The 12,880-nt window shown below is 37.6% G+C and overlaps 2 protein-coding genes across 8 annotated transcripts in view; both read left to right on the forward strand.

Annotated features, from left to right (window-relative positions):
* The first annotated feature begins 108 nt into the window (after positions 1-108).
* LOC122577933 (histone-lysine N-methyltransferase EHMT1) lies at positions 109-6,238 on the forward strand. 6 transcript variants are annotated; one of them, XM_043749660.1, is made up of 13 exons: positions 110-1,307; positions 1,383-1,665; positions 1,894-1,981; positions 2,055-2,105; positions 2,181-2,284; positions 2,359-3,001; positions 3,070-3,402; positions 3,490-3,718; positions 3,786-3,992; positions 4,077-4,333; positions 4,411-4,661; positions 4,732-4,907; positions 5,359-6,238. In XM_043749660.1, exons 1-13 carry the CDS (start codon positions 475-477, stop codon positions 5,519-5,521), a joined length of 3,618 nt encoding a protein of 1,205 aa, XP_043605595.1. In that variant the 5' UTR covers positions 110-474; the 3' UTR covers positions 5,522-6,238. The 6 variants fall into 6 exon arrangements, with proteins under 6 accessions (XP_043605592.1, XP_043605594.1, XP_043605593.1 ...); XM_043749657.1 differs by having other exon boundaries at positions 109-1,307; positions 1,383-1,981; positions 2,184-2,284; XM_043749659.1 differs by having other exon boundaries at positions 109-570; positions 639-1,307; positions 1,383-1,981; positions 2,055-2,284.
* Positions 6,239-7,871: 1,633 nt separating this feature from the next.
* LOC122578021 (voltage-dependent calcium channel type A subunit alpha-1) overlaps positions 7,872-12,880 on the forward strand; it is a 101,066-nt gene continuing 96,057 nt past the window's right edge. Inside the window, exon 1 of one of the 2 annotated variants that reach the window (XM_043749858.1) lies at positions 7,872-8,091. The gene's annotated coding sequence lies outside the window, so the exon portion shown is untranslated. The remainder of the gene's footprint in view (positions 8,092-12,880) is intronic. The other variant, XM_043749859.1, reaches the window with a different exon arrangement.

A 12,880-nucleotide genomic window follows, 5' to 3' on the forward strand; every position in this document is an offset into this window, starting at 1 on the left:
AACATTATATAATTTTTGAAAATTATAAGAGAGTACATGAACTTGTACGAGAAGGGCTTGGTCGAAGATCATTTTAAAAATAAATTCTTTGCTCGAATCGGCCCGTCCCTGAGTAATCAATATGGCCTCCAGGTCTACGCGGGGCACGATAGCGTAGTGTAGATATTTCTCCGAAAATCTTTAGAACAAATAGTTTCTGTGATAATGTAATTAGTCAAGCTATTGAAAAGTGTATGGAGAGATATTTTCATGGTGTTTATAATAATATCAGTGATAGTATTCAGTCAGAAAGAGATTTAGAAGGCATTCTATTGCCGTTCTATCTAGTTGCACTTTGCGGAAGACATCGTCAACGTTGCAGTACGATTCGGCAGTCGTTCAGCGTTTAGCGATTAATTTATTGGCCATCGAATTTTATGATGAGGTGGCGTTTTAAGTGCAAGGATTCATAGTTTCCAGTTAATATCTATTACTATGTCGGAGAATAAGAGCAAGGAAGATGCCACGATGGAGGGTTGTCAAGAAGGGGGCGAAGAGGATGATATGACTGCCGAGAGGGTCGAAGATAAGGTCAGTATTCAACAGATCCTCGAGGGTATGACGAATGAATTTAACAAAAATGTGAGTCCCGTAAAAAGTACAGAAATTAACCGGTCAGAGAAGTCAGATAACAAGGAGATCGAAAAACCGGTGATGCCACTTGACGAAATGCCACCAGATGAGAAAGAAATTGCTGGAGAAAAGGATGAAGAAGATGTTCCAATGAAACAGAATGCCGCGGAATCAACGTCGACGGATGAAAATCATAAAGAAGATGAAAATACTGGGAAACAGGAAACTCTGAAGAAGGATAACGGAATTCCGCGTATTGTCCTTACATTCAGGACAATTGACGAAAATACCGATCACGGTAAAAAAACCAAGATATCAAGTTGCTCTTCCAATCTTACTTTAGTTCCTGATGAATTAGCAAATTGTGATCAAATTGGTGGTGTTTCTGTCAAAATTGAAAATTCAGATGAAAATTCTGACACTGTTGAAAAATCAGATTCAGAAGAAGGTAGAACGGAAGAACCGGTCAAACAATCTAAAAACAGAGAACCAGAAGGAAATATAGAGGAATCAAAATCGCTAAAGGAAGATACCAGTGTAATAACAGAAAATAAAAATACTATTCTTAATGAAAAAACAAAGACTGATGAACCAGATACTTCAACAGAACCTGTGGAAAAAGAGGATCAAGCAAACAGTACAGTCCCAGTTACTAGGAAAAGAAGAACAGGACGACCTAGATTAAGAGCACTTAGGTTTCTTATTTTCCTTTATTCTAAATATGTAAAACATTATGCATGATATTTGTAAACATTCTATGACATTTTTAGTGATCAAACTGAAGAACCTCCAGGTCCTAAACGTTCAGCTCGACGATTATGTAAAGAAACATTGAAGAGTACTGTGTTAGAAAGTGCAATGGCAAGAAAGGAAAAGTCTAATTATACAGAAGAAAATTTACAATTTAAAAAACAAAGGAAATATAACAAACCAGGCAGACCTAAGAAGATGATACAAGGAAAAGATCAAAATAAACAGTTGCAAGCTAAACCGCCTGACATACGCCAGGAAATAGAGTCTTCTATTTCAGATGGAAGTATCACTATTTCTGAGGTAAACTCAACGTTAGAATATTCTAGAAATTCTTCTACCATATCAGAAAATATTGTAAATGAAACAGTGCTGGATGAGTCACAAAATTTTTCATCCGATTTCGATGGTATGCCGAAATTATCTCCTATGATAAAAAGCTCAGACTCACAAGCAAAGTTAGGGAACTCAATTGGCAATTCCACAAATGATGACATATCTTTAGCAGATATTGAAAAGCCATTTTTAAAGCCAGCTGCTGGTAGGCCCAAACGAGAAAGGGGGAGGCCTAGAGGAAGTCAAGCTGCGAGGAAAATAGCTAAAGTAGATTCGTTTGAAGGTACAAAAAGAAATACAAAATATACGCTTTTATTATATATTTACATAGTATAATTTCTATTATATTTTTTTAGACGGATCTGTATCAGTTGCAGAAACAGGCAAACACAACGATTATCCTGAAGGTAATATTTCAAAATTTCTTGATACGCGTAATTATCATAAAAGAAGTGATTTTGTTAATTTGTATATAACTCTAGAAGGCATAGTACCTGCTAAAAGAACAAGGAGAAGTATGGTTCCAAGTCCAAGTCCTGCAGAAGGACAAGCTGCGAAGCCAGAATCAACAGCGATTATAAGTGAAGTTAGTATAGTATAGTAAAATAGTACAATTAATATTTTTTATTCCAGAGATACATGTTTCATTATATTTTTCAGACATATGGTCAATCAATGTTATGTTTATGTCAAGTAAGGTCTCAACTGTATGTGACAATCACTGGTTCTGGAGCACCATTATATTGTACTGCGATAGATTCGATTGATAATAGATTGGTAGGTTGTTGTAATGAAGTTGATAGCAATGATGTAGCGATGAGAAGGCCGAGTACACGTGTTCCTTTTATCATTTTATGTCGAGTGCACAAAGAAAGACTTTTAAGACATAATTGTTGTCCTTCTTGTGGGCTGTTTTGTTCACAAGGAAGGTTTGTACAATGCATTAATGGTCATCAATATCATCGCGAATGTGAAATTTATCCAAATAAAAAGGGTGTTTGTCCTCATTGTGGAAATGAAACTACAGCATATGATGTAATGGTGACCATGAGTGGCTTAAGAAAACCTGTATTCATTCCGACCCGAAAGAAGTTCTCAAAACTGCCTTCTGCAAAAATGAGTTTACCAGGGAAAGGTGATAACACAAAGTTGGCAGAGCGTCCTCCTAGTCCTCTAATTCAAGCAGATATTATTAAGATACCTGAGCCATCTGTTAATACCGAGAGGCCAGAACGTTATACTATCATGAGCCTTTACACATCCGTAAAGAATGGAGATTTGGAAAAATTAGTTAACGTTTTAGGTACGTTACTGTACAATTTTTGCTTTGAAAGTATGAGGAATGGTTCGTAATGACTCTCAATGTTTTAGCATGTGGATACAATGCAAATCATACATTCCGAGATTATGCTCATCGGACTGGTCTTCACATAGCCGCGGATAAAGGTCACTTGTCTTGTGTACATGTTTTGGTACAAGCTGGCGCTCAATTAGACGTGATGGATAGAAATCAGTTGACACCTTTGATGTTAGCCGCTAGTAAGGGTAAAGCTGATGTGGTAAAATATTTAATAAGGATAGGTGCTGATGTTACATTGAAAGGAGAAGATGGTATGACTGCTTTACACATGGCTGCTAAATCTGGTCATTTAGAAGTTTGTAGAATAATTTTGACAGAATGCAAAGCACCAAGAACATTAGTAGGTAATTAAATTTTTATTAAAGTAGCGCGTTATATTGTTTGAATTGGTTTAATATTATGTGTAACAATAACTTCTTATGTTCTGTTAGATTCAGTGGATGATGGTGGATGGACTAGTTTAATTTGGGCTTGTGAGTTTTGTCATACCGATGTCGCGCGATTCTTGTTGGATAAGAAGTGCGATCCTTTAATTCGAGATGCAGAACAAAATATAGCGTTACATTGGAGTGCTTTTAGCGGAAGTTCAGAAATTACAGAAATGCTACTTAATGAAGGGTGTGACGTGAACGCTGTCAATGTTCATGGGGACACACCTTTGTAAGTATTTTAATGCTTATATAGTTAAAATAATTAAGTTTTCGTACAATATTTAACGACGTTACAGACATATAGCTGCAAGACAAGATCAGTATGCAGTTAGTGTTCTTTTATTAGCTCGTGGTGCTAAAATAGGAGAAGTTAATGCTGCAGGGGAAACTGCAGTAAATTGCTGTACAAATGATGGTGATACTATGTCTGCTTTAAGATTGAATGCCAAAGTCAATGAACTTTCTGAACATATGTGGGAAAAAACAATCAAAATATTAACCAAGTAATTATCAGAATGAATATGTGTTTATCTTCAGTAGGGTAATAGCGATATTAACGATATGCTTTTAATGATTTATTTTTATAGTGATATTTCACGTGGTAAAGAAACGAATCCGATACAATGTGTCAATGGATACGATTCCGAAGATAAGCCAACAGATTTTCTCTACGTGACTGAAAATTGCTTTACTAGCAATATAAATGTTGATCGTACGATAACGTCCTTACAATCTTGTCGATGCGAAGATAATTGTAGTTCAGAGAAATGTTTATGTGGGAATATAAGTTTAAGATGTTGGTATGACGAGGAAGGAAAATTGATTCCTGAATTTAATTATGCAGGTATATTAAATATGCCGCTTAAATGTAATGTTTCTAATATGTAGAATAAATGTTTAGGTGTTTTATTATTTATCTAGATCCTCCAATGTTGTTTGAGTGCAATCCAGCGTGTGATTGTAATCGCATAACTTGCAATAACCGCGTTGTTCAGCATGGATTAACGCAAAGGTTTCAATTATTTCGAACGAAAGGTAAAGGATGGGGACTTAGAACGCTACGGCACATTCCGAAAGGTTCCTATGTATGTGAATATGTGGGCGAGATTATTTCAGATTCTGAAGCAGATCATCGAGAAGACGATTCTTATTTATTCGATTTAGATAATAGAGTAAGTATCAGACGTTTTATATCTGTACAAGATCGAATACTATAACTCAAGAGATTCTGTACGCGTGTAGGATGGAGAAACATATTGTATCGATGCAAGACGGTATGGAAATATTGCTCGCTTTATAAATCATTCTTGCGCACCCAATCTCTTGCCAGTGCGAGTATTTGTTGAGCATCAGGATTTGCATTTTCCTAGGATAGCATTTTTTGCGAATCGCGACATCGAGGCTGATGAAGAGCTCGGGTATGTTAAAAAAAAAACGATTGGCACGTGAAAATCACGATACATGTATATACTAGTAAACGGTGTTTCATGCTATTTCCTTTGGTTAATAAAACCACATCTGATTTGGTTTTGGTTGGCTAATCGTCATCGCTGGTAATTTTGGTTTCTTCGCCTTACTCATTCTCAAAGTCCTGCTTGACTCTTTCGAAACATGTGAGCTTGATATTGTTTCCATAACTTAAAATAGATAAACTGACACATCGAGTATGATATTTATTACTTTATTTTCCTTTTCTCTTGCTGATTTCGAAGATGGTAAGTTTCGTTATACGGTATTTTATTCCACGAAGGAAAACGTATTATCAGTGTATTGTAAGAATGTTCGAAGATCATGTTATTCTTGAACATCGATTTTCATTAACGTAATTTATTTATCACTGAAGACCAATACGGAATTGTTTGCCTTCAGCTTCGATTATGGAGAGAAATTCTGGATAATAAAATGCAAGTCATTCACATGTACCTGTGGAGCCGAAAACTGCCGATATTCCGAGAAGACTATACAAGTTACTTTGGACAACTACCGCAGAAAAATACAGCAAGAAGAAATGCTGGCAGCTCAATCATCGTAATCCTAAAGCAATTTAGCAAATTCTGTACACTTATTTTAATTATTAGTTTAATGTTTTTCCTTCTTATTACTCGGAGTTTTAAACAGAGAATCTCAAAGTTTTTTAACTTGTTTAAAACAATCTTCGTACTATTTAATCTGAGAAATTGAGTACAAATGGTGATGGGATCTTCGTCGGAAGAATAACTAAAATCACGTTATCTTGCTATTCGAGCTAAGAAGGAACTACGTTTTTCTTATTCCAGTTCGTCAAAATCGAACATATGTCCATATTAATTTACTCAACTTGACCATATTTTTCCTATTTCTGCCGATTATCTCGTGAGAATATGTCTCGGGAGATGTGCCACCTTACGATTCTTTCCTCTTTTAAATGAAGTAATATGCATAATATATGTTGTTACATAGATTTCGTACATAATGCACGAATTATAACGGAATGTGTGTTTGTAATTGCTATAACTTTGCGAATGATGTGCGTGATTAGGATAAAGTAAATCGCTGATTGATGTATGTTATGGATGCAGTGCATTCGAAGTTCGTAACAACTGTCATGTTATGATTAAAGTTACGAGTTCGATACTTGCTTATTCAGTTTTATAGAATGATTGTTTATAAATGTTCGTTACATTACGAACAGCTTAGAACATAAGTACACCTTTTTGTACAAATTATTGATTTTTTGTATAATAAAAGAAATGTAGTTCTTTTGGAGATATATTGTATTTTCGTTTGATTATACTCGTCTAATTTCGACTAAATTCAATCTGCAATACTGGTAATAATAAAAGAAATTCAATTTTGATAAGAAAAGCTACGCCAACAAGTCTGAAGTAATCCACTAGATGTCACTAGATACTTATTTGATACAATTAACAATAGATCTTGGAAAGATGTTTAGATCAATAATTTGTTTCAAAAACAAGTATCCTTCTCTCTCTCTCTCTGCCTCCTCCTTTCTCTTTTTGTATGTAATGAAAAAGATTTGCAAGTGTGAAAACATATCGTAATTATACCATAGATTTAATATTTTATAGGAAATTGTGTCCAACTGTTGATCTAATTGTTACACAAATTAAACTATTGATATCGGAACAATTCATAAGTACAAAGGAAATATAGAATAGACAAAAATATAATCATCTATGATTATAACTTTAATTTTGACTACTGCTCTACAGAATCGGTAAAGTTGAAAATGACATTAAAATGATAACAAGATTGGCAAGTCCTTTAACGGTACGAAGTAGATTGGTCGATATATATATCGTATATCTCATATTCGTAAGTGCCATTATTATAAAGTGTAGATATAATATATATATTTATACGATTAAAAAATTATTATTAATTATAATTTATTTCTACGTTAAATCTATGATGAATATGCAAGATTTTGGAATTACAAAATTATACAACATTAAAATGTATTAAGTGTTAAATCTGTGTTGTACATTTCATTTACGACGAAAATTTAAAAATTTCCAAAGACAACAGTCTACTGCGCAGTACGCGTCACTGATCGATCGTCAATTCGTCAAGAAAAAGCAAGAATCTAATACACTTTCCTTAAGCGTCGCCTAAATACATGTTTTCCTTCAAAGTATAGCATGTATATGTATATAACAACGTTAACATGTTCAACGAATTATTCATACTTTAAATTACTCGTACCTATCGTATTACAGTGCATTCATTTAAATAATATATTCCGATAAATTATACCAAGAAGATATTTGAGAAATACGTACCTTTCGGATTCCGATAGGCGAGATTACATATCTAATCCTTGGCTGCTCTCCGTCAGATCATTTCATTGAATATGTCATTGCACAAACACAAGCATTTTTTATATTTCACAAGAATATCGTTTTTTGAAACGTAGCTCTTTAAACTAAAAATCTATGGCATAACTTATACGTTTTCTTTTACAAACACTCGCGATTAATCCGATATAGACTTTACGAGACCAAACGATCGATCGCGTTACGCGTTTCGATAACGTTCGAAAATGTTACGCTCGAAGAAAAAGTACGTCGACAGGGCGCACGAAAACAACGCGAGGACATTTGGAGTTCGAACGAGGCAGGTTCGCGCGTTGATTGGTGGAGGGGGGTCTGGCGGATGGTGCGCAAGTCGATGGTGATTGGCTGTGATGACAGCGGCGGTCGGGGTAGTCGAAATTCAAGCGAAGAAGCGGCAGTTAGTATAGCGACCGTCGAGCGCTTGTAAGCGCTATACGTAAGTAGCTGCGTAGAATTATAGTATAATTTTTGTTTTCATTCGTGTTCCGTTTGTGGGGCAGTCTATCGTCGTGTTTGCCCTTCGTTTCGATTTTTCCGGTACGGTTCGTGGTAGTGATATACGATCTTGTTCTTCGTGGAAACGCGCAATAGGGGGTTCGAGTATCGTTAACAATGTCATATTCCGGCGTTACCGTGATACGTTCTGTGACAGTGAATTAGTGGTGGTGAGCATCATCGAGCACCGATTACTATGATGACCAGCTGACGGATAGATTATTCTTCCACGTCCCTACGGCGTCAACGGGATTGCCAAAAATACTGGAAGGTTAGTGTCTCGCATATACTCGATAAAATGTACGAATCTGTATCATCGGTAAACGAAAAGAAAAAAAAAAATGGCAGAATCGGCGCGAATATTAAATATAATGCAGGCACCCAATGCATTCGTATAAATTAATCCTTGGATTTTTTGGAGAAAAATACACGAGAAAACGTTGAAAGATGTTTAAAGGTTTTCGTGAGATCGTAAAAATTTTTCTGCGAGAAAACTTCGTAAATGTAACATCGGTCATGTACTGTCATAGCAAAGAGTTGATCGCTGTTACATTCCATGTTTTTTCGAACAATACGAGAAACCTTTCACGCGATCTATCATCTGCTATTTTTGTTCGTTCTTTTTTGCAAATCGTTAATTTGTTAGCACTGAAAATATCTTTTAATGATACTTACTCGGAGAAGCTTAATTTATTTAGTATGCATGTAGCATAGCAGTAATATAGCAATAATAAGTAAGATGGAAGTAAGCTTTTATTTTCTAATTTTTCTGGTTAATGTATTTTCTAAACATCTAACATACTGTAGACGAAATTACATACGTCACAAGATAAAATGGAAAAATGTTCCGTTTCCACGTTTCACGGAATTTTTCAGCTACTCGAGCGTTGATTAACATATCAGTAATCAAGATTTTACTGTACATGTTGTGACACGTTGTATCCATTCTAATCTCTGGTTGGAAAATTCGCTCGTACAATCGTGCCACGTTTTATGTTTCCCTCTTGACACCTGTATTTAGTTCGTTCACAGTCGACAGGTTGGAAATTTTGCGCAATTGTTGTACTCTCTTTCTCCTTTCCCCTTCGTTCGTTCGTTTTTACAAACGTTCGGTCGCGTACGAAATTATCTAATCGAAAGCAATCCTTCCGATCGAACAACGTTCCTCGGTACCTTTTGTCGTTCGTCGTTCGTCGTACTCGCGCAACAAATAGTCGTCGGGTTAACGCGTGAGAATCGTAAAGGAGAGATATCTGATCCGAGTGATGAAAGACGAGACGAGAGAAAAGGAAAAGAGACGGTGATAGCGAAAACACCAGCAGTGTTAAACACGCCAGGGATTTGTTCGAATCTCGAACACGTTCCACGAACTGCAGCTTTGCTCGACGCAAATTTTTCTTTCTCTACCTTTTGTATCTCGTATTAAGAAATTCGTAACTGCTGCTACGATCGTCGCTCTCTCGCGTAATGTTACTCTTAACCGTTTCGCTACCATGGTCGAGATATCTCGCGAGTCTGTTTCCTCTTTTTTGTAGTTACAACTCTCGCCCAAATAAACAAACGCGCGGAATATTTCGTCCGTGAATATCTCGTCGTACGAACGATGTTTTGCCGCGGGATAATTCGTAACAAATGCAGGATTGGTGACCTTGTCCGTAGTGACGAAGCATTTAAGAGAAGCAGACATTTTTTAAACGATTTTACTTCCTTCGTAAGCTCACGATACTTTTGATACTTTCTTTGATAGAATATTTAAATCGGTATATTGGACGCGAACAAGCCTCGACCACGCGTGCCTTTTACGCAGATTAAAAGATAAAAGATTGCTACTTGAAAATCTTTTTTCGACGATTTAACAAAAGAATCGTGGAATGTGCAGTAGAAAAAATGTTTTATCGTTTCCGACGTACACGTACAACTAAATAATATCGAAATAACAGTTACCCGCGTTGAATCGTTTTTCTTTGCTGCGATTTCCGTTTAAAGTCGCAATCAATTTTTGCGCTCTCTGTTCATTTTAAATAAACGCTCGACAAAGATGCGATAGAACGTCATACACGCGTGCACGGACGAAGCTTGATGTTGGAACAAAGTCATTAGCTTCTTTATAAAAAGTTTTATGCGATTCCGCGATGGAAATGTGAATATTACTATAGCGGAACAAAAGGAGTATACGTGCTCGTAACCCGCGGCAAATGTCAAAGCTACCTTATGACGATCTGTCGAGGGGGGGTAGGACGAAACTGCTTTTCGATCGAGGAAATGTCACGTCGTCGTGTCCTCGTCTCTGTCGCATACGCTTTCAAAAATCACGCATTGAAAGGATTACCAACCAACTGTTTCCATTCCATGTCGATATTTTGCACGGAACCTTAGTTTCCCAACGTCCTTTGACGTCTTGAAAATTAAATATTTATACCGTATTTATCTCGCGCGGCTCCCGAAGGCTGGGAAATTTATCAATTTTTTAATGGGAAATTTATCCGGCGTTCAAGGTTCGAAATTCGAGAATAAGCTTCTTAAAAGAACCGTAAGGTGTGTTGCGTGGTCCGTTGCTTGCCGTGCGGAGTCGATCGACGAAACGAATTCGGTTAGAAGACTTACTTCGCGATATTATCCTTATATTAACGCCTTTGTCCTTTGTTTCGCAATTTATCGCAATTTATCGGGATTTATCGTAATTACAAATATATTATCCAGCCCGTTTAATCGTCGTTCAATATTTATTATTATCACGAGCCATGGTAAATCGAAATTGAAGGACGTTTATTCGTAAATCGTATGAAGCACGCAGTGCATACGAAAAACGTCGTATTTGTAGAGCGCGGTGGTTAGAAAACTCGAGATATACCGTCTCAAGTTAGTGGATAAGAAAGTAAGAAAGTCGTAGGAAAAAATTGTTCGAAGAATGCGTGCACGCGAGAGTCGATGCTTTTCTCCCGTGATTGCGATCTTCTCTTCTCCTTCGTCGTGTAAAGCACCATAGCATGCACACGTAATTTGTCTTGAACATCCGGTAACGACGAGGTGTTCGTCCTTTGACGCGGAGATCTTCTCCGATAATCGAAACGACCTCGACAAGGTGTACGAGTCCGGTCTAAATAAAGATCATTCTAGACGAATTCCGTCCTAATTTTTGACCTGGTCGTTTTCTTATTTCTCGGCCCATTTAGATGGCCGATAGGGCGCGATCGAAGGATAAGCGGATAGAGAACGTGCGCGACCCTCGAAAAATTGTCCCGCTTGAAATTGAAATGAAAGTTTCACACGCGGTGGAAACTAATTGTACTTTCCTATCGGCTTTTCTATTTCGTCGTTTCCTGTCTAAGTTTCACACGCAAACTGTTGCGTTTATCTTTTGTTTTTCGTATACCACTGGTTCTTGCTATCGACGCGTCAGATGCGGAGAAACACACGGACGACAGTTAACATCTATCGCTCGAAAGGTTCTTCGTAACGGTTACGATTCGTTGGCCTTTCATCGTACACGAACGAGATACCTGTATTATATGCGTATTATGGCACTGTGTGCTCGAGATTGATTGGATCAAGCGGCAGCTTAATACGAACATCGTAGTTTCCATGTAGACGCAAAGTTGTTAGGGTGGCAAGAAAGAATAGACGTTTCTCTTTACGACCTTTCGAAAGCAATAAAAAATTCCATTTTCATGCAAGTCGCGACTCTGTCGAGTTTCATCGATTTCGTATTGACCGTATTACGATTGATACGACGACGCACTCTATCGTGATGGACATCTAAATACCGTTCTGCCGATTGTTCGATGCAAATGGACGATCACGTCGTCCCCGTTGTATTTTCAAGCTTCTGCTTCTCTCGCGAAGGATAGTCGGAACGAACTTGGTTGATAAAACAAAGAACGACACGTTGGTAAAGGCAACCGGCGAACAAAAGTACAAAGAAATCCAGCCAGCTAAAGGAGGCGTTGATATTTCATGCATTTTTAAACGAAACTTTGACAAACAGAAGTTTTAATGCGAAGAAAACAGCGGCCGTTTTTATTCCTGATATATTGCTGAAATCGCGGTTAAAAAAGGTTGCTCGTGCTTCCGTGCACCCGTTACATGGGAAATTATACACGCCCGTAGAGCCACGAATCTATACAACCACATTGGCGATTGTAAGGCTGCCCAGACATTGTAATCAACTCTTTGATACCTGATAGATTCAGATATTGTCGCCACAAAATTCTAATTCTCTATTCTAGTTCTGTCTTTTCGCTGCATCGTCGTCCAGTCAAATACGATCGCGACTTTCCAGTTGAAGCGATCAAACGTACGTGCGTTCTTTGCTCGAAGAAAACGAATTCTTCGAAGTAGCGTAATTAATCAGCGGACGCGTACGTACGATAGTCTACACGTACGTAGATAATAAAAAGAAGCTTGGACGTTAGAACGTGCACACATAATTCTGAAAATTGCGCATTAGTCTGCAAGCCGATTACTATGGGTGTAGGATAATCTTATGTCAGTCGCGTGCTAATTTAGCTGGTTGGTCGTTTCGAATACCAGCCGGCGTACGTCGAAAGGTTTTCGAAAGATAGGACGTTGGATAAATCAGTCTTTGAATCGCTTTGAATCGCGTGCAATGGGACACACGCGTTGCGTAAATTGTTTGCTACCGGTATGATACCGGTTCGTTCGGCATTGGTAATTAGGGACGATCCGGCTTATCTCTACGCAATTCGATCGAGAATTAATGTTCCATCTGTACAGAAACTAGAGGCTTCGATACCGTAATTTCCATCTGTTCGTCATATCGCTCTTTAAATCGATACCGAAAAGACTACAGAAAATGCGTATAACAACTGGCAAAGATATATTTAAAGAGACAACGCGTAAAATTTTTCCGTTCGTCCAAAGGACAACGCGTTTGATTCTTCTTGAACGGCGAGGTATATGCAAAGAGAAAGGCAAAGGGGAAGCAAAGGAAGGCGAGGAGGTAAATTTCGAAGGGAGCATTTCGCTGGTTGTAGAGAAGCCAGGTGGCAGGGCTGAGCGGTACAGGTCCTACGTCGAAGGGTGGCATAGGTTGAAAACCT

Source organism: Bombus pyrosoma, linkage group LG3 (assembly GCF_014825855.1).
Source record: "Bombus pyrosoma isolate SC7728 linkage group LG3, ASM1482585v1, whole genome shotgun sequence".
Lineage (NCBI taxonomy): Eukaryota > Metazoa > Arthropoda > Insecta > Hymenoptera > Apidae > Bombus > Bombus pyrosoma.

Coding starts and splice junctions, on each gene's coding strand:
- LOC122577933 (XM_043749655.1), top strand. CDS start 475: ATGTCGGAGAATAAGAGCAAGGAAGATGCCACGATGGAGGGTTGTCAA. Junction 3,719..3,785: donor GTTCATGGGGACACACCTTT/GTAAGTATTTTA, acceptor ACGACGTTACAG/ACATATAGCTGCAAGACAAG. Junction 3,993..4,076: donor ACAATCAAAATATTAACCAA/GTAATTATCAGA, acceptor TTATTTTTATAG/TGATATTTCACGTGGTAAAG.